Source organism: Phaethon aethereus, assembly GCF_964289735.1.
Source record: "Phaethon aethereus genome assembly, chromosome: 12".
Lineage (NCBI taxonomy): Eukaryota > Metazoa > Chordata > Aves > Phaethontiformes > Phaethontidae > Phaethon > Phaethon aethereus.
Genome location: NC_138588.1, coordinates 17072784 through 17098520, shown reverse-complemented (window position 1 = coordinate 17098520; position 25737 = coordinate 17072784). Strand labels below are relative to the sequence as shown.

At 44.1% G+C, this 25737-nt stretch overlaps 1 protein-coding gene across 3 annotated transcripts in view; it reads right to left on the bottom strand.

Moving 5' to 3' along the window:
- Positions 1-25737, bottom strand: part of TJP1 (tight junction protein 1) — a gene marked incomplete at its 5' end in the record, with an annotated part of 163460 nt that overhangs the window by 71363 nt on the left and 66360 nt on the right. The window contains one exon of one of the 3 annotated variants that reach the window (XM_082005312.1): positions 1948-1980. The exons of the other annotated variants lie outside the window; for them this stretch is intronic. Within the exon in view, the coding sequence (XP_081861438.1) occupies positions 1948-1980 (33 nt within the window). Of the gene's footprint in view, positions 1-1947; positions 1981-25737 lie in introns of those variants that run through there. 3 annotated transcript variants of the gene reach the window in all.

Genomic DNA, 25737 nt, shown 5'->3' with positions numbered 1-25737 from the left:
TAAGTTAACATAGGTTTCAGTATAATTAGCTTGGCTGGCATTGTATACATGTGCACATGCTCAAAGGGCCAGTTTAGTATGACCATGATCTGGAAGAAGCTTCAAATAATTGCTATGGTAAGATACAACTTCCAATTTTACACCAGTCTGTACACCAGCCTACAGTCAAAATAGCCAATACTTCTGTTTTTAAAAAAAAAAAAAAAATTTTTTTTAGCAATATACATGCACATGCATGGAAAGTAGTATTTTTCCACAGCCTCACAAAATAACTGTATGTTAAAAGAGTACTTTGAACTGGAAGCGGGAACCTTGCACTCCAATTTTATACAAGAGAAAAATCTGCAAAATTTAAGCTGACGCAATTCCTCATAATTCCTCATGTGGCAGAACTCTAACACAACACCATTATTTTTAGGAGCAAAGACAATATTTATCTTCAAGTCCTGTTTTTGTTAATATAAATGTTCTTGTGAGGGGACAAATGTATGCTGTCACCAGTTTGAAATATTACCCAAAATAAATTACTTCTCCAATTGTATGCATTTGTTGTTGAAACGTGTGCACATACATGTTAAAACGTAATATAAGATCTCTGAAAGCGTACTTAGGAAGGGGCATGCAACTCAATGGAGCAACACTGGCATTTAAGTTTATTTAAAAAAAAAATAACACTCTAAGCTGAAGTTGCCTTGAATACACCTTAAAAGTAAAATTAAGACCTCGGAGTTGATAAAGTCACCACAGCTAACAATATCTTACAACAAGTTTACCAGTAACTTAGTATTTCAAGTAGTCAAACGTTTTTCAGTAGCAATGCAAGAGGTGTGTATTTTGCTTCAGCCTGCAGAACATCAGTTCTGAGTGAGCGCATACCAGTAAGTGACATCAGACCGAAACCGCATAGTTTCACTCGAGAACAACCACCACTAAGCCGAGCTCCACCAACGCCAGCTAACACACGATGGGAACTTGTCACGCTGAAGACACAGCAGCTACTCGTGAGCCACAGCTAAAAATGAGCTCCAAATGTAAATTCAAACTAGTCTGAAAGCAAACCTTTAATTTCACTCCAAGAAGAAATAACCTGTTGAGCGTTCCTAACTCCACCTCCTCCCCTCGGGGACGTTCAGCGTGACTCACCGCCGCGGCAGTGCTAGGGGAGGTCAGAGTACACACCCCGCAACGTGCACCTGCACCGCCGACACCTACGGATCAGGTGGAGGCCCGGCACAAGTTGCCGAAGGATTACTGCCGCCCCAGATCTGTTTACCCTATGTCAGCAACAATCATCCCCGGCTGATTCAGCCGCTACACAAAAATCCTGCAGTACTGGACTCTCCCGGTTAAACCTTCCCTAATTGCTACCCGACTCTCCAGCCTGGAACAAAAGGGCACGGCCTGCCCCAGCGCGCGCCCGAATGGGAGCGCGCTCCAGCCGGCACCGGGTGCTTTTCTCGGGGCGCGGAGCCCGGCCCGTGGGAGCGCGCCCGGGGTCGGCGCGGCCCCCTCCCGCCGCTGAGGCCCCGCGCCCGCGCCACTCCCCGCCCGCCAGCCAGGCGCCGCCGCGCGTCCAACAGGTAGGCTGGCGGGCGGGGAGCGCCGCGGGAGGCGGCCGAAGGGGCAGCGGCCCCGGGGGCTGCGGGCCACCTGCGTGCTCGCTCGGCGCGGCCGCGAGGCTTCCCGGGCGCCCAGGGAGGACGGCCGGGGAGGCTCCGGCCCGCCTCGCCCACCCTCTCAGACCGAGCGGCACCCCGCCTGCCCGCGCCCCGGGGGCGGATGAGGGAAGCCGCGGCCGCCGGAGCACAGTCTCGGCGGGGCACAAGCTCCCCGGCGCGGTAAGCGGCTGCAAGGCGGCGCTGCCAGAACTGCGCCGGGGGGGAGGGGGGGGGGACAGCGGGGATTAGAGCTGGGAGGGAGCGCTACCGCCCCGGGGCCGAGCCTTACCTTAGTGGAAGCCGCCGCGGCCCTGGCAGACATTTTGTTTCTTTCTCTCCCCCGGAGTAGAACGAGTGTGTGTGTGTGTGCGCGCCTGCAACTACTCAGGCCGGGGGAGAGAAACTCCCCACCGCCGCCCGCGCCTCACGCAGCTGCCCGAATAAACATCCCAGGGCGCGGAGGGAGGAGGAAGAGGAGGGCGGCGGGGAAGGGGCGGGGACGGGGGAGGAGGCAGGGAGAAAGAGGAAGGGGAGCGGAGGCTCAAGTTTGATAAAAGTCCGGTCTCTCGCTTGCGGCCAGCGGCGCCTGGCACCCCGCTGCCGCGGCCCGCCGAGCCCGCCCGGGGCGCCGCCGCCGGGGCGCGGAGGGGCGGGAGCGGCCCCGCTGCCCTCTGCCCGCCCGTCCCCTCAGCGGCCGCGCCGCCCGGCCGCCGCGTGCCTTTCCCCCCGCGCAGCCACTGACATGTCTGACTGCCGGCACGGCCCATCCCGCCCGCGGGGGGGGAGCGCTCTGAGCCGTCCCCGCCGTCCCCGCCCGCCGCCCGTTTCTGGCCCCCCGAACGGCGGCGGAGCAGCGGCGGCGGAGCGGCAGCCCCCGGCCCCGCCTGCCGCCACGCGACGCAGGGGCACCCGCAGGCCTCGCCCGGTGCCGGGCTCCCCCACCCCCCGCGCGATGGTCGGGGCGGCGGGCCGCGGTGGCGGGGGCCGGGCGGCTGCCGGCGCACCGCAGCCTATGGGAGCGCGGGGGGCGGTTTGAAACGCGGGGAGAGCAGCGGGCCGCGGCCCGCACCCGCCCGGCACCGGGGTCCGCACCCAGCGGCGCCGCAGAGCGGACGAGAGCCTCCGCTGCCGCGCGGAGAGACACGCGCCGAGGGGCGGTGGCCTGTGCGGGAGGCGCGCGGACGCCCGCGCCGTTGCTCCCTCGCGAGCGCCGGGGCGCCTCGGCCGCGGACGGCGGAGCGGGGCGGGGGCCTGCCCCCGGTCCCGCAGACACGCGGGGCGAATAAACCCTCGCGCCCGCGTCACTGACGGCCGAACCGGGATGTCGGTCGGCGGGGGCCCAAGCCCGCCTTTGCGTTTGCCTATTGTTTGAAGGGGCGGGACGTGAGTTTTCAAGTTCCTAATTGTACATTTTGTTCTTGAGATAAAAGCAATAAAGACTCAAAAAGAAAACAGCCTGGGAGGCTGGGTTCGGTGCAAGGTGGTGACTGCATAGCCCTAGCATTTCCGACAGCACCACGACCTGCTCCGCTGGCTTTAAAAAATAAACTTCTCCAAGTATTTTAGGCAGAGGGTTTTTAGTGTCTTTTACAAAATAAGTATTTATTTAAGCACTAGGAGAAACGCTGCAAGCATTTTTTTTTCCATTTAGGAAAAGGCTTTTCAAAGATGTTCTCTTACTTCTGGAAGCTGGGGGCCTAGCCCATGCAGGATGAGGCTCTTTCTGAAAATGGAGCCGGTGCTGTGAGGCACGCACACTCTCGCTTTACGCAGCGGGACAGCTTGTGCCACAGAAAGCTGAGCGCGTACCCCGAGTTGCGTAGGACCAAGTCGTAAGTTAATCAAACTACTTTCAAAAGAATCACCCACTGAAGTGCTTCGAACCTCAGTGAAAAGATGGCACACAGTGAAAAGATGCGTATTAGCCACATCACTAAGGTCCGTAGTTTATGATGTTGACTCATTTACTCTTTATATATTAGAGCAACAGTTCCATGACTAACCAGATACATCAGTTTCCAGTGAATGGAGAGTAGGTGAGAAAAAATCCCAGACCAAACCCGGAGTATTTTGCACTCACTTCGCAAACATTTCACGAGGCGTAGTAAAAGGCATGGTATCAGGGCCACAACTTTCTTGCAGTTGTACTTTTTATGTGCTACCAGCTGCTTTCATGCTCCATGCAATCTTCAGAAGTACTTAAGTTCTTAAAAAAAGGCAATAATTCAATGTTCCAAATCACCCCTCTACAAAGAAACGCCCTACAAAAAGCTACTGTATGAGTTTTACGTTTGTTCTCCTTTGAAAATAAACAAATTCATATTCCAGGAAATAGCTGAAGCAAATTCCCAAGAAAGCAGTCCGAAATCAGGGGGGAAGGGCCAACTCCTCCGCCATGGCGCGGAGAATGCGGCACTGCAGGGTAGAGTAAGCCCACTGGGACCTTCTCCCGCGGAGCAAGCGGTGCCAGCCTTCTCCCTAGTACGTACCAGGACAGGCTCCAAGCGCCAGTAACCTCCAGCTTTCGTCAGCACCAGCCCTGACCCTCTGGCACCTGACTGCTCCCGGAGTGCCCCAATACTGTGGCTCCGCTCCCCTTTTCCCGCAGAGGCAGAGCGGCTGTGCTCAGCTCAGGAGGGGCTCGTCCCCAAGGGAGTTCTCCAGCGTTGCAGCACTGCCTTCTGCCAAAGCTCCTCTGCTGGCCCCTGCCATGGACACACCACTGCAGATTGTCTGTTAATCGCTAGGCATAACTGAGCCTCAGATATGTTTTTTTTAATCCATCTACACACGCAGAAGGCGGAATGTGACATTCTTTATGCCCGCATGCTTCACTGCCAGAGTCTACGAGTACACACCAGAGGCGGCAGGAAGGAAAAGGCTGAGATCACTACAGGAAGGAGGGGGAAGATTTCAAGGTGTGGAGACGCACAAAAAGAGACTCAGGGGAGGGTGACCTGATAAAGAGTAGGGTGAAATAATCCCTCCCTTTCATCTGCCCACCCTTGAATAAGAAAAGTTCTGGGGAGGGTGGGCAATGCCTGCAGGTTGAGGAGGAAGATAGACTGGGAACAAAGATTAAAGACCATAAACCAAGATGAGGCATACGGCAGGGGAATGAAAGAGGACCGCAGGCATGCAAACACAGAAAGGTGGAGATGGATCCCTAAAACAAGGGAGAAGGACCATGGGAAAGAAAAGTAGTTATTCGGGTCTCGGGAGAAAGATGGGGAACAAATAAAACGTGAAAGAAAAATACTAAGCAAAGAAAGTTCCAGCAAAGATGGAGATGCCATTTTTGTATCATCTTACACTGGATAAGAAAATGCCATCAATCCATGCACTGAGTTTGACAAGAAAGGAGACTATTTAACAAGGAAGGACTTCTGTCTAGGGGTTTGAAACATCTGGCAGTGGATATAAAAATGATCACAGATGATCTCTCACTGGTCTGGGAGAGGACATACATAATTCTTTTGGCCCACAGACAGACAGACAGACATTCATTCATGCATTTCTTTCTTCCTTTCCTTTTCTTTTTTTCCTTCCTTCCTCTCTTTCTTCTCTCTCAATCTCTTTTTCCTTTTTTTTCCATTTTTTTCTTTGTTCCTTCCTTTCCTTCTCTCCTTCCTTCCCTCCCTCCCTCCTTATTGCCCTTCTCTTTCCAACAGTTGTTTAAATGTCCATCTCTACTCAAATACAGGAGCTAGAAACGCCATCTGATTCTGTTAGCATTGGTAAAATGCATATACTTATTGGTAGATACCAATTATTTTACCAAATGTTTTTGCTTGTTTTTAAACAAAGCAATAGCAGGACCATGTTCCTTTCAAATTCTTCCTTCAGGAGAACTTTTTCATCTCTTTGTTAATAAATTGCTCAGAGTCAATGCTACCATCAACAGTACTGAAAATGCTAAATCAAATGTTGGTCAGATGTTGGTTGAATCAACCTAAAATAATTATATTAAGTGGAAGAAACCTTGAAACTATGTAACTATTTTTTTCACTCTTAATTAAGTATTACAAAATTGGTCTCTGAAATGAGCAAGTTCAATTTTTTTGACACTACTGGGATTCCAGTGAATTCCTGTATTCCCTTTAAAAAGGCCTTAAGGAAACAGCAAATGTCTGTGTGTATATATACACGTATCAATATATAGCGAGAGATACATACATGGCAGTGTTTATGTGTATATATGCGCTACATAGAGAGAGTACATTCAGTTAGATACAGATATATACCAAGTCCCATCTGTTAGCGGAAGAATCGGAATTCTAAATTATATTCCTGATACTGCTCTTTTAGGTCCTGAAAACAGGATGGCTTCCTCATCTTTAGAGAGAAAATTGTCTTAGAAGTCAACAGCTGAAGCAAAGCAAGTGCTGTACTCACCCTTTGAATAACTGCTACCAGGACATGTCTAAAAAAAGTACTATTATATATATTCTGGGTAGGAAACCTACAAATAAAACTTCTTTTTCATCAGTATAGGTCAAACCATAACCCTAAATTGATTCAAAGGACACAGAAGGACAATCAGATGTGTGAATCCTTCCTTCTAACTGAAGACGTGTGTATCTATTACGCTGCAAGAACAGGAAGGTCTATTCTCTACTTTGTGTTGACTTAACTTTTTAAGAAATGTTTTGACCGCTTAAAGACGGGGAAGAAGGAAACTGCGGAACCGCAGCCACTACAGAGACAACTTCCTGTGGGTTTTGTGGTGTGTGTGTGGCTCAGAAAGAGAACAATTCATGTAAGATCTTTCAGAGATATCAGATGGCTTTGCTGCCCTATGAGGTAGTCTTGGGATACTTAGCTGTAAATATGCCTATATATTATCAATGATGTCAAGCAGTTCAGTTGATATCGTACGTTCTTCATTTGTAATTACCACCTGATTTCAGCATTCGGAAACGAAGGAAAAAGAGGAAGAGAAAATCAGAATTCACCATGTAAACCACAACAGAAGAGAGTATCTGTTTCTACCTCAAGAAACGAGAAAGTGGTTTAAAGCAAGCTGTGGGAAATTCATGTCCTTCAAATTACACAGAATTTCAGTGTCTTGCTGAATCAAGTCCCTAAGGGAAAAATTAATGCAGTGATGATGCCTAGTAATGATTCTTATCTTCCTCCCACTTCCACGTGGTTAAAGCTTGCTTCCTCTATCTACGTCCTCTTTAAAAGGCTGTGTACCCCTGCAGGTGCCTCTTCTAGAAACACTGAACATAATTGCTCAATATACAGTGAACTGACTCTTCCAATAACTCATTGCCTCTCACATATTGGAACTGTTAGTCAAAGACAAAATCCCAAACATCTGTACTTTACCTCTCATCAACAGGTTAAAGCATACACCTCAAGTACACACCAGAAGCTGGATATGCCCTGAATGGGAATAAACACAACCTGTTTTGCCAGTCAGCCTGTCTTAAACTCCTGCTGTTCTAAACTCATTGTTATCTCTTGTTTAACACCTCAAAAAACAAAGTACTAGGTTTAACACAGTGCAAGGTTTTTCTGTTCAGAATATCACGTCAGTTTTTAAGCAAATGGTAAGTGTACAAATAAAAGTAGGTTGCAGTGGCAAAGCAAGATTATTTTCAGCCTTAAAATACTGAAAGAATTTATCACTAGAGCTGAAGAGTAGTCTCTTTGGTTATTATTTTGGGATATTCCTTATAAAAAGAAACCCTTGTCTCCTTGGTTTGGACCAGGTTTTAGAGAATCTTTGTCATCTGTATGATTATGTGTAGTGACAAACTCTGGGACCACTGTTGAAGAAAACATTATCCATAAGTTTTAATCTTGGTTCATGACAGCAGAGTAGTTTATTACAGAAATGTTATGCAAAACTATTCTACTTCCCGTCTCAGACAGAAATTTTGTGAATGGGACTGTATATTTAAATGCACTGCAGCTGATCAAGGCTGATTTTATAAAATACTTCACTATAAGTAGCCACCGGATGTCAAAATGTCAGATAATCTGAATTGTTCTACTTTCTTCAGGTTTATTTGGTACAGAGGAGATGGGAAAAATAATCAGACAGCTGTGAAACTTAAGCAGGCGTACATTCACTGCTGATGTGGTTCCAGTCTACAGCTACACCGCAGACAAGTACCACACATGCTCCACTGATCTAGAAACCTTATTTTTCCTATTTTGCTTTCAGAGAGCATGAGTAGCAGTCCATTCTTAAGAATGCTTGCCCAGACAACAAACAACATGTACCAAAGATTAACTGCATGTGTAACTTTAATAAGTAGAAGTGAAGAATGAACACACATCGTTACTTACAGACTGTAAGTATTTTGGAAAGGCAGCCCAGGGACACCTTAATAAAATTTAAGGATTTAATTACTTTGCTGGCAAACAACTCTGGATTCAAAACCAGAAATTTTCCAGGAACCCTTGCACAAGATAAAGTGACAAAACTGTTGTCTGAAACCCAAACAGAAATGCTCATGGATAAGGGGGAATGAAGCTAGGGAGGAAAGGGGGTTGCAGAGGTGTGGTTTCCAACCCAGATAGTTTTGAAACTTGAGATCACTTCTCCAGTTTCTTGAGAGCACAAATAGGGCGGTTTTGATGAGTATTGCAGGAAATTATCATTTCTCATTTTTGTTAATAAGAAGGGCATGCATATAGAACATGAAAATATGTACCGAAAATTGTTATATTCAACACAAAAACAAATACTAAAAATTGTTATACTGCTAACAAAGTTTACAGATAATACCGCAACAGTGCGAGCTCATTTGCTTCTTCATTCTTCATATAAGAAAGACTTTATTGCATAATTGCAAAAACGTAGAAACTTAAATTACTGAAATTTATAAACTATAATCCATTTTTATTGCCACTCAGCTTTTGACTTTCAGAATATCAAGACTTATTTTTATCCTCTAGCCTTTCTTATTACAACTGGTACGAGACTCCACCTATTCTTTTAAAATTCACATGCACAAGTCCACCAAGCCAAGGGAATAACGATGTACTTAAAAGTAGGAACACCAGATTACACCCAGTAATTCCAGTGTAATCTTTACCTTAGTTGGTAGCTCTGTCCTAGTAGCACCTGCTTTATAAGAGTGACTTCAGTAAGGTTTAGAGGAAGTAAGTAAGGGGATTAAGGTCCTGATGGTTATGCCCATAGGGTTATAAACCCTTTCCACCTTGGCATTTGCTTTAGTTTCTACCTCCAGATATTAAAAACAGTTAAAAGAAAAGCACTTTAAAAAGATCACTGTTTGTGTCAGTGGAAGAAACTCAACTTGTCTTATTTGTACCCTCTGCAGCTTTCTTAACTATGTATTATTGGATGATTGAGTTGCACAGTGGTATCACCACTGGTCTGCGAAAGTTTTGTTGGGGCTCCATTTCAAAACCATTACCATTCAAAGATATAGTAAGCCTGAGACATGAAAGTGTCAAATATTATTTTGCCACAAAATACTACAGTAGAACATAGTTTTATGAGTTTTAACTCCATGTTTCAAAAACTCAGCCTCCACCCTCAACAGATCTTATTTAAGACAAATTTATTGAGCATCACATACTTCCCATTTTAAGAGTGCTTTTCAGTCACTTTTAGTCTGTAGCAACTACGGAGACATCTGGTTATCCAGATTATGATATTACATATTCTATTTTAGCTGTGTCTGCAATCAATAGCAAAATTTAGCTCCCAGAGACAACGTGTGGTTTTATAGCATGCCCTGGTGGATTATTTCATCTGTAACTGTTATAGTGTGGTTAATATTAATCTTCTAAATTATACAAGTAAAACTCATGACGACTTTTTAAAATAAGCTTAAAAGTTTTCATTTTATGTAACAGTTTCAAGATGGCAATATCCAAGAGAGGATAATACACTAGAAGTGCTTAGTGTGGGAGGATATTGCATTATTTCCTGACCTATTTTTGTCAGGAAAGAAACAACGTGTCACAGGTTGGCTTTTGGGACCTGGTATGTCACCGCACATGAAATCAGTGGGCAATATATACTAACGTGACGGAAGCCCCGTGTCCTTCTAATGTTACTTGACCACTTATTTCTGCTCTTGCACCGTGCCACCACCTCCATCAAGCCAAGTCTGTATAGGGATAGCTAAAGTGATACTGGTTAAAAAATTATCCTTGTAGCACAGAGGCAGAAATAAGATGGGGACTTTTTAAGCTGGGTTTACTGACAAAGATAACATGATTATGTATCTACCTTTACATATCATTTGCCTACATTTCAAGCACATAGATCCCCTCAGTTGCAGATTTCCAAGCTTGTGGACAACAGGCATCCTCTGCCTTACAGAGGTAAGGCACCCATACCTCATCTGAACGAAGATTGCTTGCTTCGCTGCTTGGATAATTGCATCACGTTTTTCCACTGGTCCCGTAAGATGTGCGACACCATGCAAAAAATCCTTAGATGCGTATTTTTTTAGTTTGGAGATTTATATTGCCTGTATATAGACTCAGTGAAACCAGTTGTCACTGAATCACTCAAAAGCCCCCAGCAAACATGCATGCTTTTTACACTTTGCCCCGGGAACTGCAACCTGTAATACATTTTCGATTAAGCTATTTTTCAGAAATAACAAAATACGATTTTAGTTCAAGATTTACAAAATCAAGTCTTGATCACAGAGTAATACTGGATACGTTTAATGCAGTAAACAAGAGGTTCAAAAAGATGTGAAGTATTAAATGCGGAATTTTTTTTTATGTGTCATCACACTGGTTATACTGACACCAAGTCCAAACTTCACTTATTTCTCTGAGTTGGTTAGATTCAGTCCAGCTCTCTAGGCATTTACACTGCAAACAGACCTGTAGACTGATTTACATTTGCCAAACCAGAAGTTCTCCAGAGAAACTCAGAGGTGGCATCTGTCTCCAGGAAGCGGGGGGGCGATTCTGATCTTAGCTGAGCGCCGCTGGTTAAAACTGGTTGTGCATTTGCTTACTCAGAAAACATTAGCATTTGAGAAGATAAACAGATGCGAGTAAGGGTGTATCTTTACTTAAACTCCAACTTTAAATCTGAGAAATATGCAATCAGAAGTATTCCGGACTCTGCCGCATTACCAGTGAAGCCTTCCTTGTTGTATAGCACCACATGCCACGACCTATATTATAGTGAAGCCAAGAGGCTCTAATCAGAAGGATGCTTTAATCTAGCTACACGTATACAGCCAGCACAGAAAGATTCAAAGCAAAAATATTTACAGTGTAAAGCTAACAGGGCAAACGCTGTATCTACCACACTTGGATGAGTGCTTCTCTTGTCTTTTGTTTCTCTGTTTTTAGGTAGCACAGGCTTCTCAGAAAAGTGCACATTATATCTATTTCATTAGCTAAATCTTTTCTTTACACATCTGTCAGTTCAATCCTGTGTGCAAGCTGAAAAACTGTAACTGCCATATCTTTTTTTAAATGTGTGAGATTTTAATACTTGTGAAAAGTGCTGAAGCAAGAGCCTTGGGACTGAAATGCTTCTTGTTTTCAGAGCAGGTAAAGCAAGGACAAGCATTAAAGCAAGCTTCCCCGCAAAGCCTGGTCGGCGTGGCTGTTCTCAGTCCCTCGACCCTTTCCCTGCAAGCTTGTCCATTATTTCCAATGCTATGCTTTAGTCTAATAAAAGATACAGCTTCCCCCCATTAATCCTGCTCCCTAACTAGCAAGTCTTTCTGAAAGCCTTTTCAAAACTGGAGAAGCCAATTTTGCCAAGTGTGAGAACTTTCATGAATCATATAATACTCTTACTTCTTGTATTGATGATGAGTAAATATTATAATCGACAAGATGCTTGATACTGAAGGGATTTATACAGCTTCTTATGATAAATGTAACAAGTGCTTTGAAGAAGGTCTTCCACAGGTACTTTATTTGGACTTATTTTCTCATACTTGTCAAATGCTTCTCATTAGAAGGGGCAGCCCTCAAAACACACCTTTCTTTGTTTCCTGAAGACTGATTAAAAACACAGAGGTTGAAATAAGCCCTATGACTATTTCCTGGCTATGTGTCATACTGACATTTCTCAGAACATCAAATACATGTGCTGCTGGACAAAAAGGTTTCATAATACTTCTAAATGCTTCTATCAGAGTAGCTATATTCTATTTTCACAACCAGACATCTCTCTTTTCGGAAAACTGTATGCCAAGGCAACGCAAAACCAGAGCAAGCCTAGCCACTAAGCCACCACAGCAAGCATCCAAAAACATTTTACAGAAGAAACACCTTTTTTATGCACTCGCCTTCCAGTATGGACTAGTTTTTCTTCCCAGCCTACTTCTTTCCATTTCTGTAACTGTGTCAGGGCTCTGCCTGCACTAATAGGCCTTAATGGCCCTGACAAATTGATTATGAAGATATAGTAAATTGTTTCTCTTTACAAGCCCTGTAATCTGGAGGCAGCAACGGGGTTTGACAGAGATTTACATGGAAGAGGGGAGGTGGAGGCCTTTTTCCTGATGAACACCTGCCATAGCTCACATGAAACCTCCTCTCTCTGTTCCCCAGCCAGAGCTGCATCATGAGCAGTTAACCCACTCATTATTCTTGGCACAGAAATAAATTAGAGGGGTAATCACTGAATGCTTAGATCATTTGGGGAAATGAGTGAAATAATCTCTACCGACATAAGCATATCCAGCAAGGATTACAAATCACGTATGATATTCATTACATCTGTAAAGGCACGGGATAATATAGCAGTTGTTGCCCTCATTATATTAAAACCAGCAAATAAATTCTGAGCTTTGCAAAATCTTCGCTCATATACATGCAGGGTCAGCTTTACCCATGCATGGTCACGAAAGGCCCAGAGACAAGGGTGTGAACAGCAATGCCTCCCTCCAGCAGCGCAAGCCCCATCTTGTACAACCTGCTAGCGCGAAGCAGAACAGCAACAAGGTGAATGCGTCTTCCGAACACGTCATTGCGTTAGTACTTGGTAATGCTACAACGCAAGCAGTATGATTTCATGTCATGACTGGACCTGGATGGCGAGCACAGGAACATTGTTATTTGAATTACAGCTTTTTAAATTAAAATTTCATTATGGATCACATTTCATTTAAAAATGAGTATTTTTTTTTCTAAGTGAACAGATTCAGTCTAACTGAAGGGTATCGACATCACAGCCTTTTTCACGCCACTGCAAAAATAATTCCAGTAGTCTCAAGGATACGTTGACTGAGGTCTCCCAGATGTACGTGTTATATATGCAGATAAACTTCTTTTTGATTTTTAATTAACACAATTATTTTCTGCCTTCCTGGCTGCACCGAAAAGGCAAATACAGAGCTTACACGACCCTCCTCCAACTCCCCTGCCAAAATCTGTCATGTGCCAACAGTGAAGATGGCCAGCGCGCCACGAATACACTACTGCGTGGCAGTCAGGGACGGAGAAAGGGACCGTCCCACTGAGGAGTACACCCCCTCAAACAAGCCGTCCCGTGGCTGGGGGAGCCGGCTGCCAGACCGAGGGTGACGGTGCTGGTCTTCACCCGCAGGCGTTGCCGACGGGGGAACTGGCAGCTCCCACCTCCGCCGAAGGACTCCACCAAAGCCCTCCTGAAGAGCCGGTCGGAGGAGGCGGTGAGTCAGTGCACACCCGCTCTGACCTGCTCGGCTCACTTAGCCGTGCTCCATCCGCACGCCACGGCCTCTTCCCCCAGGCAGGGCTCCTGCCATGGAAACCTTCTTCAGAGTCCAGCGGAGCCTGACTCCCCGCATCGCTAATATTTTTAGAAATGACCCTGTTGCTGCAATGTATTACAAATGAAACAAATGCACCATTATATAACATTATCGCAATTACGCTGCAGCCTTGGCCTCGGAGAGCCGGGAGCGCAGCAGCGGCTAAGATCCTGCCGCGTCCGGGGCAGAAGGCAGCACGCAGCTGGCCGCCGAGCGCCTCGGAGCTGGCGTAAAAAGGGAGTGCTTGGACTGAGGGTACCTGCCCTTACTCCACCAAAAAGTCAGGCATATCTAGATCTCAAATGACTTGCAGCACGAAAACAAATTGCTAGGCCGCCAGCTGAGATTCCAGCTCATTTTGGGCCTCTAATTACGCTTGAACAGCTCTTGAAAACACAGAAATCTGTTTCTGACTGCATAGGGAAGCATGGAATGGGCAAGACAAATATTGTAGTAACCTTCGTAAGCGATCTGATAGCTATCGTGGAACCGTCCTCTGCCCTTTCTTCTCTCTAGGGAAGTCAGTACTGATTATAAGTAAAACATATTTAATAATAAGATGCTGCAGAAATTGACCCTTTTTTTCCCTATTTTTTAACATTTATTTCAATATTTTAAACAAATATTTAATTTGTGATGTTATCTTTCCATTTCCATTCTCTGCTATATGCAAGAAATATTTAATAGACATACTTTGATGTAAGCACTGATTCACAGACAGATAATTTTCTTCTGAACAAACTTGTTTCTGTAAATATAAATGCAATGCAAACATAACTGGCACAGTCCCGTCTGTGGTAACAGCTGTGATTAAATCATACCCTGCTTCTATTGTCAGGGATATTTATTAACCTCCACTTTGCAACGAAAGGGCAAACAACTGTGACTACACCCATGTTTTAGCAGCAGCAGGATACAGATGTTACATTCTGGACTGCACTAGCCTCACATCCCTCCAGCTCTGTAAGTGTCCTCAAAGCCAGTCTTTTTCATTTTCTTTTCTAGTTTTCGGGTTTCTTTCTATGGAGGTCATTTACTATGCTCTTCATTTTTGCCATGTTATATAGCTGAAGAAAAAAAAAAGTGTAAAATACATAGCATGAAGCGCACTGCTTTTCAACATTCCTTTTTCAAGCATTTTATGGGACCTTTTTAGAAGAAGGTATTCACTGTTCACAGAGAATTCTGTTGTCTGACCTCACTACCGTCACCTCTTCCTCACGGAGGAGGACCACTGAGCCGGACCACTGAGCCACACACAGCACAAACACCTGGGTTTTACCACCCAGCTGCCACGGGCACGCCCGGTGACCTTGGGTTAATCACTTAACTTCTCCGTACATCAGTAAAACATCCATGGGGGCTATATGGCGAAATTAATAACCTGAAGAAGCTTTTTATGTACTTTAGAAATTAACTTGTGGTACATAAATACACAGTACTGCTGTAAAGCTGTAACTGACAAAGACAAATTAAGCCAAATATTCGTAGCCATTTTTAACAACTCATGCAACTTGCACATTTCAGTTGTTAATCTTTTCATTTCATTTTTTTTCTCTCCTGATTGTCTGAAGTGCTTGTTACTTCAGCAAGGTAGCCTATTGCAGCTCATTAAGTACTGGCAAAGTGTGGGAATTTGACCAGTTGTTCGTAACAGAGAAGGCTGGCTGCTGTCACTTTCTTCCACAGCATACAGTCGTTGCAGATGCAGTGCAGACAGTCTGGGCTTTTCTGAAAGCGACATTACACCGCTGTCGTGGTTTAGCCCCAGCTGGCAGCTAAGCACTCACTGGTATTTTATTTCTTCATATTATCGCCTTAATTTCTCCTTCAGCACTACAGTTGTGTAATCTCTACCCTTGGAGGTTTTCAAGATCAGACTGGCTACAGCCCTGAGCAACCTGGTCTGGCCTCATAGCTGATCCCGCTTTGAGAGGAGGCTGGAGCCTTCGTTAGGTCCCTTCTAACCCAAATTATTCCACAGTCCTATGATTACTGCTTCCTCCCAGTCAAAAGTAAAATTTCTCGGGGTTTTCACCCGTGTATTAGCTTTTTACAACAGAATATTAATTTTATGTTCTGCACATTTTCAACCTCCCCAACTAGCTTCCTAAAGTATTTTCCACCTCCAGTGGAGGTCACTTTTTCAAGTTTCTTAAGTAATAGCAGTGAGCTTTATTATACCTTTTTCCCCACTTTCTACTGTCTGACAAGAGACATTACTGCCATTTGGCAAACAGTGTGCTTTTACTTTTTACTCCTTATTCCTTTCTTGAAGAGATACTGTAAGAGTTAGAAAAAGCAGATCAGCTCTGCACACACCTATATGAGAATTTCTTCTGTTTTTAAAAGTTAATGTGAAAACAAAATAATTTACATACAAAACTTAGTAAAATCACTGCTGGAGTCAGGAACTGAATGATCAACCAAGACGCAATTGTTCTTACCTTATCTATGCTTAAAATATTAAAAATTTCCTGAAAAATCTATCTCCTTTAAGCACCATTCGATATGCAAACATAAACACTTTCAGTATTTTTGCTTTTTTGGATTTAAGATGTAGACCAAAATGTCTTTTTTTTCCCTTGCAAATATATGCTGGTTTAGATAGCTCCAGTGAGTAATTTTCCTTAAGGGCCACTACAGAAGTCTGGCATATTTTCTGACTATCCACATTACCGAAGGTTGCTTACAGCTTTGAGCAAAACAGTGAGAGTACTGCCATTCTCACGATCAGACATCCAAGGAGACAACTCTTTTGATAAGTTACAGAAAAAAGGACTCTCTGTTCACACAAACGCTTGTACGGTTTTCCAGATTCTTGCCAAAACCCGACCACACTTAAAGCTCCTGGTGGATTCTGGATATGCAAGCGCAGCAATCCATCCATGATGGAGTGAGTCACAACGGCATGATTATCCCATGATTAAACCACTTTTGCTTCCTTTTGCTGTGGCCACTCCACACTGGAGCCTTTCCAAATCAGTCCACATCCTCCTGCTCAGAGATCTGTTGATCTCTTCAGTACTCCGCATCCGAGATTGTAGCACCAAGGACTGTGGGACTGAGTGCTACTGGAAGGCAATAAATCACGATGCCCAACTTAATAATTTCTATAATTCTCTCTTCATCCTCTTATCCAGTTCACCCAGGGCAATCAGCACCATTTTCCAGTTGTGACAAGCCATGTCGAAGAAGCACCGTTGAGCCATTGTGGTACCATGATAATGACTACAAAGAAGCCACTCCGCATCTCAGAGATACAATGACTAGGGAATACAGGAGAATCAGCAAAAAGGTGATGCTAAAATGAGGGGCTGGAAGGTGGGAAACAGTCGTTTTGGGGGCTGGAATGTACCCAGATCTTTCATCTGTGTAAACTTAGTCCGCAGATCAAACTGAATCCAGTACAGTAATAGAAGTGGCAGCATAACTTAGAACAAAATACTGGCACAAGACGAGTCTTCTGGAAAAAGCCTCAAACAACTGAAATTATCATGTAAACAGTCTCTAAAACTCAGCCCCCCGCAGTGTTATGAAATAGTGGGCCACAGTGAGGACCGACACGCACAGCGGCGAGGACTGATATGCACAGCAGCATTCCAGCTCTGCCTCGGAACCCCACTAACGGGAACGGTCACAACTACCTTTTGTTCTTGTAAGCTATCTGTGGCTCTTTGTTACGTCCCCCAAGATTTTTGTGCCTAAAACTGAGACAGTTTTCCTCTAGTGTTTTATGGAATGTTTCTGCTCTCTTCCGTCTGGTACCGAGAGGTATTTTCTCTGTGTATTGTGAACTCGTATCTGCTATAACCTAGGCAGTGCAACAAGACGCCCATTTCCTAAAAGTGTATTTCATTTTTTTTAGATGTTTGCAAAATGGTGGTGTCCTTAAAAGAACAACCCCATCATGTAGAGGACTGAAGGAAAACTCTAATTTAACTGAAGAGCCCTAAAGCTGCCTCAGTTCAGACTTGTTCCCAAGAGAACATCGCTGGGAGCCAACTACCGCCACTTCCTTCTTTGCTTTCTGTTGCTGGCAAGACTGGATCTATTTTTTACTGACGTGCCACTTATAATATGCTGTGAAATGCAGACAAAACGCAAAGAGAAATCGTGAGCTATCTTGATAAACATTTGACATCCATTTACAACACTTAGAAATAGTTTTGTGATGCTTTGAACTCAGGTAATGTGAGGACGATAATGCAGCAGTCTAGCATTTTTGTGGTTTAGTTACACAGAAACGTCAGCTGTGAGATGAACAGCTGCCTCACATGAAAAGCATATTCTAGCATCTTCACATTTAGACTACTGTACGTAACAGCTCCTGACAGTTTGGCTGTGCTACTGACTTTTTGTGTAACCGCTCAAGTCACTTTATTCGCTCAGTTCAATCACTTATAAAGTAAAAATAAAATATGTAAGTGCCTTTGTAAACCACTTCAATATCTTGTGATGAGTATGTTATATAAATGCTATTTATTATAGTAAACATTTCTTTGCTACATTCATAATTTTCTTATCTATCTCCAAACAGAATTTGAAACATCTTGATAATACTCCATTGACAGCCTTTACTTTGCAACTTTGATTTTAAACACGAATGTCCCCCTCTGCTCAATCTACTTTCAGCCTTGTTCTCTCTGCTGTTTCTCCCGATTCCCAGACAGGAGCTGCTCTCTCATTTCTGCTGCTTCAGCAATCTCGAACTCTCGACTGCCTTTATCCTTTTTTTCCCCTCGAACTCTTTTATCCTTTTTTTTTTCCTCCAACTCTTGACTGCCTTTTGATCCTTTACTGGATCACTTCCTAACTTTATGTGATGCCTGTAAACTTCTCTTCACCTGAACCTGAAGATGAGCATTTCAATCACATTCCTCCACTGTAGCAAACTCACATGCTGGAATGAATTTTGCAAAATAGTCGTTTTTGCTTCATTTCAAATCTGGCTTTTCTTTCACCATCTCTGCCATTTTTCTTTTGCCTTGCTAGGTAACTGCCTGCACGTAACTTTGATAGAGTTTATACCTCTTTCTTTCTGTAATAATTTTGAGCAACAACAAAAATAACGTTATCTAAGGATGCAGGTACATTTACAAAATGTCACAAAAACATACTTTTGGCAATAATCCCAAAGCAAAACAAGGATATTTTGGGAAGCCTCCATTGAAAAACAAATTCTATTCTAAAGCAGAGGTCCCTGTGCTTTTTCAGAGGAATGGGTTCAGTCATTCCTTACACACAGCTGCTGGCACCTTACGCATGGTAAGGTCCTCCCTCATAGAAACAAGTTAAAAGTCATGGAAGTACAACACTGCCCCATATTACATATTTTTCCTCATATTGCTCTGAGTGAGGCCTCCCATCTGCTGCCAACGTCCCTCTTCCCAGTTTGCAGAAGCACAGTAACCACAGCTATTATCTGAAGGAAGAAAATTATCAGCATGCTACTTACCTCATTTACAGTTGTCTTAAAAGAGTTAACAGCTGGAAATAAAGGTAAGAGGCAGTAGCTGGTTATTTATGCTCTGTAATAATGAGAGCAGCATTACAGTAGCTCTGTGGAAGAACCAGCGGGGTTTGTTCACCGAGTGCAGGAGTAGTATCAAAGAATTTCAAAGCTGTCCTTCCAATCTAGTCTCCTGCTCACCAGGTGACCCTGAATAACTGAAATTGAGCTTTTATCTGTCCGTATTTCCTTGGGCAGACACTGCACTTCATTTCTTCTGGAAGGTGCAGCCCAGGGGAAAGCAAAAATTACTTTAAGTCATATCTGTATTGCCTGAACGCTGTCCATGCCTAGGGGTACGGCAGTTCCTTGTGTGAACTAGCAGAATACCACAAGCATACTTCGTCACCTCCTCAGACGAAGGACCTCCTACGATGGGAGCTGGAGTGGCAAAAACACGGACCTCCTAACAGCAAGCATATCATGGGAATTCTCTCTCGGACTCTCCCAAGTCCTCTGAAATTCTCCATGTCACTGCAGCACACAGGAAGATGGGAGGAAACTAGGCTCCCAGCTGAGCTAAGTGAAAAATAGAATCAACCCTTACCCCTCAGTAGGACAGTCTTTGACTGACTGTCAGAAGCAGAAAGGGCTATAAAAATTACACACGCAACCTGAAAAATAAAACTCTATGTAAACTAAACCTGCACAGAGGCCAAGGCACTGGAAAAGTGCTGGAGGACCAGGCTGGCAACGGGACGCTATTGTGAATGCCGGCCTTCCACATCCTTCCGCAAGGCTGGCGCTTGCGACAATGCTGTGGTCTTAGAAAAAATTCAGCTGCTGGCTGGCCCACTGCAACTTCTGCTTTGTTTGCGACCTGTTATTTTCCTTAGAGTAATACTAATATTATTAATGTTTCTACATCTGAAACAGCTTATGTAAAATAGTGATCTGGTACTGTACAGATACTTGCAGACAATACACAGGAGACACTCTTAGAATCTTTTTGTATCATCAGCCTCAATCATTTTATAGCCAAACAGTGCTGCTCTTCAGACTGATTTCAGTGCCATGTGGCATGAGCAGATGCTGTATATGGCATTACAGTGTTTCCAGATTTCCACTCTGCAGATGGTCATGGCATTTTCCACATGACTCCTACTGAAATACCAGAACCACATAAGTCATTTATAAGTAACTGATATGTCACTGCACCTTATAGTGAGCTCTGCAGTATTCAAAGCTGAACAGACAATACAAAAGAAACATTAGCATGTCTCCTTGTTTTAATCTTATATGGAGCATATACGCATCCAGAAAAAGCAGAAAAGCAGAACAAATACTGATGTGTTCACTAGCACATGAAAATGTCAGAACTTCCATTAAATATGATAATCTGAAATGCAACAGAATTATAAAGGATATGCCCACAGAAAATCAAAGGTTATTTTGTGGTGTGGTCAAGGCTCTGTAAATACTGTTACCATTGATCTGAAATCACTTGTATAATTGGCAATTACTTTGTTACTGGAGAAAGAGGTGTCTAATTGCTGAGAATGACCCTTCCTTCTGTCTTCGTTTTCCATTCTCTTTTTCCTTCCATTGGGCTAAACAGATACACACTTTATTTTTGTCTTTTCTTACGACAAGATGTAATAAAAGAACTTTAAAAAAATTACTAACAGGAGACATGGCTTGAAAAATATCAAGGAATACAAAGAAAATGGTATAGTTCTTAATGCAAAGAGAATAGGGGGTGAAGAACAGGATCTCACCAGCTTTTAACCTTGAAGTGTTCAATGTGTTATGCAGAATTGTCCACAACAAAAACAAAAAACAAAGTTCCCACTGATATCACAAGTAAGCATTCAGGATACATGAATGCTGTTTTCTTTAAACATTTTCTGTTTGCTTCTAAACATATTTCATTTCAATGCAAAGCTTCAGAATTAAATTTTTTCCTTAGACTCCCAAGAAGGCAATTCAGGTGCTAGTCTTGCAGGTGTCGGTACCCTAGGCACACAGAGAGACAACGGCAGTGCCCCCCGCTCCTTCCAGCTACAGCTGCGGGTGCAGCCCAGACCAACCTCAATAGCAGCAATATTGTACTTTCATCTCAGAAGAAACTTAATAAAACATTTTTCTGAGCGACTATAACAAAACTGCTCCAGAGTGCAGGTGGAACGGAGAGAACAACCGCAACACAGAAACTGAATGAGAGTGTCTTGACACCACTGAGCCAGAATCAAATTATAATTTGATTATTGGTTACTAAATTGGCAGTCTATTCCCTCTAACAAGTCTGATGCATCTCCACTGTGCCTTGGAGCAAGAGCAACAGTTAGACATCAGAATATTTGATCTTGTCCTGGAAATGTGCTCGCGTGCGAGCACCGAACAATTCCAGTTTGGCCGGAGCCTGGGCTCTGTGAATGAGCAGGCAGTTTCGGAGTGGAACACAATCCCTGATGTGGCTGCAGCACTGCAAGGGAGCCACTTAATAGTTGGAATGTCTTCCTTCCAACACAGCTCTCGTTTTGTGAAGCTTATATCAAAGTACAAACAATTTTTGCAAATACAAAAGAAGTTCTCTTTACCCAAACACAGATCACTAAAAGGGATAGATTTCTTGTCCTGTACATGAGCGATAAACTAAGAAGCATTGCTCTTATGTTACTCCAGTGATGCAGATTTTGCTTACAGAGCCCTGGGCATATAAATATATGACATATAAATTCATGGCTACAGTATAGGTTTAGTGTCAACACATCAGCAATCATGGGGAAAGTGGATTTAAATTATCCAATTTGCCCCAAGCTTAGTCTCCAGCATCACTTAGGAACAGATCAGCGCAATTTAAATTAGCTATACCGGTAAGGACCTTCACAGAGTTTCACAGGGTCTGACAGAGTACAGACTCAAGAGAACAGACGTGAGCTGAAGTCTTGTTTTCTCCTTCCCACCTCTGTGATCTGAACCTCAGCCAGAGCCCGGTGATGAAGGTAGCTGTGCTGCTTTTATGTCAATATGCCAGTTGGGGAATCCCTATGCAACTAGTTAAGCCAGTTCTGAGGTTGCAGTTGCCACCAAAGCACCCTGAATCAGCCGGTCCAATTGACTACAGCAACTGGGTTATGCTGTTGAATATTACAAAAGGTTTTCCTTTTTTTTTTTTAATCTGCTTATCAATGAGGTCAATTAAGAATACGCCGCTTCTGAACATTAATACAGGTAACCAAGTGCCGATCTAGTAGCTCGGGCAGGTAGACACCATTTCTTCAAAGAACATTTTACATTGGTTTAAATGATGGAGACAGGTTTGTAAAGAAACATGAAGAAGAGGGGAACATTCCTTTTTTATTATGCAAACTCCCACATGCGATGTCATGAAGAATTTGTGTGGGAACTTATTTACAAAACCGGGACTTACTGTCATTACACTGCGCTGAAGAAGAAAAAAATTTACCATGCTATAGGTCAAATGTCACAGCAGAATTTAATATGCTGGAATTCTTGGAAAGTGTTCTAATGCTTTCAGCTCAAACGGCATACGCTGCTTTTTATAGCAAGGAATTTTAATTATTATTAGTTTCTGGCAATCCCCACAGTCTGCTGGCATTTTCTAACCCACAGAGATTAAAACCTGAAGAGAAACAGAAGGTGGTAGGAAAGGGAAGAATGCCTAATTAAAGTACTCAACATCTATTTGTCCATGACTTACTAATACAGATATGCAAGCAGGAGTTCAAGATATTATTCCCATTTTCTCCCCAAATGTGCCGTTATTAATCAACTGAATTCACATAGATCAGAAAGAAGTCGGGAAGTGACTGGATCACATACAGGATGGCAGCGTAGGAGACGGACTGAGGAAAGACGCACAGAACAGTTTGCCTGTGCCTGGAGAACAGAAAGCAAGCCTGGAAAGGATGCTGCTTCTACCAAATCGCAGTACCAGGGCTCCAGGGCTGAGTGGATTTATGGGTAAACAAGTTCCCGCCCCGCAGTGCTTTCAGTATGAAGGCGTGTTGACACTGCCAGGTTTCCACAGTCTCCACCTCACATCTTCCCCATTTTACTTTCCTATCCATACGTTATTTCTCAAGGCAAACATAGCCTCAGTTCACCAGCTCTCGGTCTGTATTCGCTGCGGCCGCCCCTCAGCTCTCCACACTGACACGCCATCGTGGCTGCCACATAGCCGTGGATGAAGAACACCAGGCTCTGACAATCCGGGGGCAATCCCACAGCTTCCTGCTCCTTTCTGTCCTATGAGCCATGTCCTACCCCCTTCGCCCGAGATGCTGAATGGCCCCTCACAGTCGCCTGCCTGCTGTTCAGCCTTTTTCTCACGCTGCTCCCGACTTCAGCTTGTACTTTCTGGCTTCAGACTGTTGACTAACTCTTTCTCAGCCACACTGAGGGTGTGACTCAGATTTGCTGCTAGTGGCAAGAACACATGCACATTTTGATGAATATCTGGAAGGAATACTTCAGACACTATAATTTTGACCGTGGCAGCAAGGGAATTATTATACTAAGGCCAGCTTGCTCACTGTATGCATACGGTGCGGAGTTGTAGCAGAGGTGTGTATCAAAGGGGTGAAGCAACGCTACCACAAGGCTCCGTGCCTTCGCCTGATGACTTGTTTGCTCTGAGCACTGAAGCCAGTTTCCCCAGTGACGCTCTTCACCAGAAGCCTTTTTTATTGGGGGAACAGGAGAAAGAGAATCTTGGGAAAGTTCCTGTGATGCGACAGTGACAGCGGCGTTTCTGTCCCAACCAAACCCCAAACAACAAATTGTCCCTCTGCATATTCAGGGAGAATATTCTGAAGACCTGTTGAGCACCAGATTGTTGGGATGCCCTATGCTCCTTCTCTCCTCACTCCAAACGTGAAAGAAAAGAGGACCCGATGCTAGAAACTAACTAGCACTTCCTATTACATTTGTTATTGCTGATGCAACTTTTAGTACAAAGAGACAGCAACGTCCTGCTAGATGGCTAAGTTCATAGCCAGGAAGAGTGCTGGTTCCCCTGCACTTCGGCATTGAATGAATTCTGGCAATGCCGTATTGTCTGCAGGGAAAGCATTTGCTCAGTAGCCTTCTCCCCCTTAGAGTACTCTCTGCACCTCCTCTGTTTCCACTTTTATACTTTTCACAGTTTCCCTAAGAGGAAAAACACTTGCATGAGACAAACCCCAAAAATTTCAGTGTAACATATCCTTTACGATTTGTTATATGTTACATGATATATGAATTAAGTGCTATGATGTTATATGCTATATGAGAAGTAAAGCATTATACAACTTACAAAACTACTGTATTCATAGATTTGCATCTTACAAGCTTTGTATCAAAGTAAAACTTTGATTTTTCATGGAAGCTTCTTCAATAATTAAGATTTATCAGCATCCAACAGTCAAAAGCTATCAGATGTCAGTGTTGTCCTTGTTAATCCTTTTCCCCTGGGAAATGTCTTAAGGATCTGCAGGCTGCTGTGCTAAGTTCCCCTTCAGCACACAAAATTCATCCAGATATCTGCAGTGACAAAATTCCTACCAAATCATTTTTGTTCTGGAAGGGACTGAACTCCTTGCCACTGAAGAGATCGCTTTGTAGTTAGTAGTCCAACAAGCACTCATAACAACGACTTATCAGTATTTCTCTGGGCCTTCTCCTATTTTCCCAACTCTCCCTGTAAACTTAACGCTTAAAATTTAGTTATACAACTGGAATTTTAGCTGAGTGATTAGGTTTGATGGTGAGGGAAGCATTGTTCTTGCACATCGTTGTTTCTGCTGCTTACTTAAAATCTCCTTCAGAATGGCTGAAGAAACTGCCTTCTGGACACAGAACAGCATCTCATTTACTCAGGAATGGTAAAATTGCCTCTTATGTGCTCTTTACTCTAGCAACAATCATGTAACCCAAGATGGTAACATGGTCAGTCAGGAATCACCTTGCCCTTCTCCAGCCTCACTAGGCCAGGACTATGTAAAACTCCACATTCATTCAAAGTTATTAAACTTTAATAATAAAGAAAACTTGCCCAGGTGTTCTCAGCTGCAAACTTTCTATTTGTCACCTGCTACTCCCAGACAGATAAACTCGCAGATGGGAGAGAGCGCAGATCAGAAACCTTCCAAGACTTGAGGTACAGAACTAGCACAGCAGAAATTCATTGTCTCCATTTCCCCCGGGCCTCATTAATGGGTAGTTACTTGTTTTCTTTGCAGGCACTTCAACATCTAAGGGCCACCCATTGTGCCCAGGAGCATGAGCATACCCACTTTGCTGCAGAAGAAAACAGAAGTGAGCAATCAGTAACATGAACTGAAGAAATGCAAAAGCGGGGCACCGAATTCAAAGAGCTACTACAGGTGTGGGAAGACGGGAGCTGCGAGACTCTATGTTCTTGAAACGACGGCACACTGTACAGAATCTCTACAGATCACAGGCAACGGTGAGCATCAACAAGTCCCTGAGGGCGCTCATGACGAGTCAGCATCTGCACAGACACCGGTCATTTCACAGGGCTGTGCCATGTGCCATGTCCCCCATGTGAGCACCCTCCGAGCCAGGCCCTGGCGCGGGGCCTTTTACCAGCACAAGGGCATGTGCCGAGACAACAGCCCCCTCCTCCCCGAGGCAAGCCTCCAGCCCTCACCTGCTCCTCCCAGCTCCTCACCACTGCCACCGCCACCCGTTCAGGACCAACGCTGTTCCATGCCCCCGGGAGATGGACAATTTGGAGAAGGCACATAAGCACCTGGCACGTCATCCGTACAAAATACTGTGCCAAAATACTGCGAGAAGAGGCAGCAGGGGAAGAAAAATGAAAGCAGCAGATATTACTCGATTTAAGATGCATGATTAAAAAAAAAACCTCTGACAGGTTGTG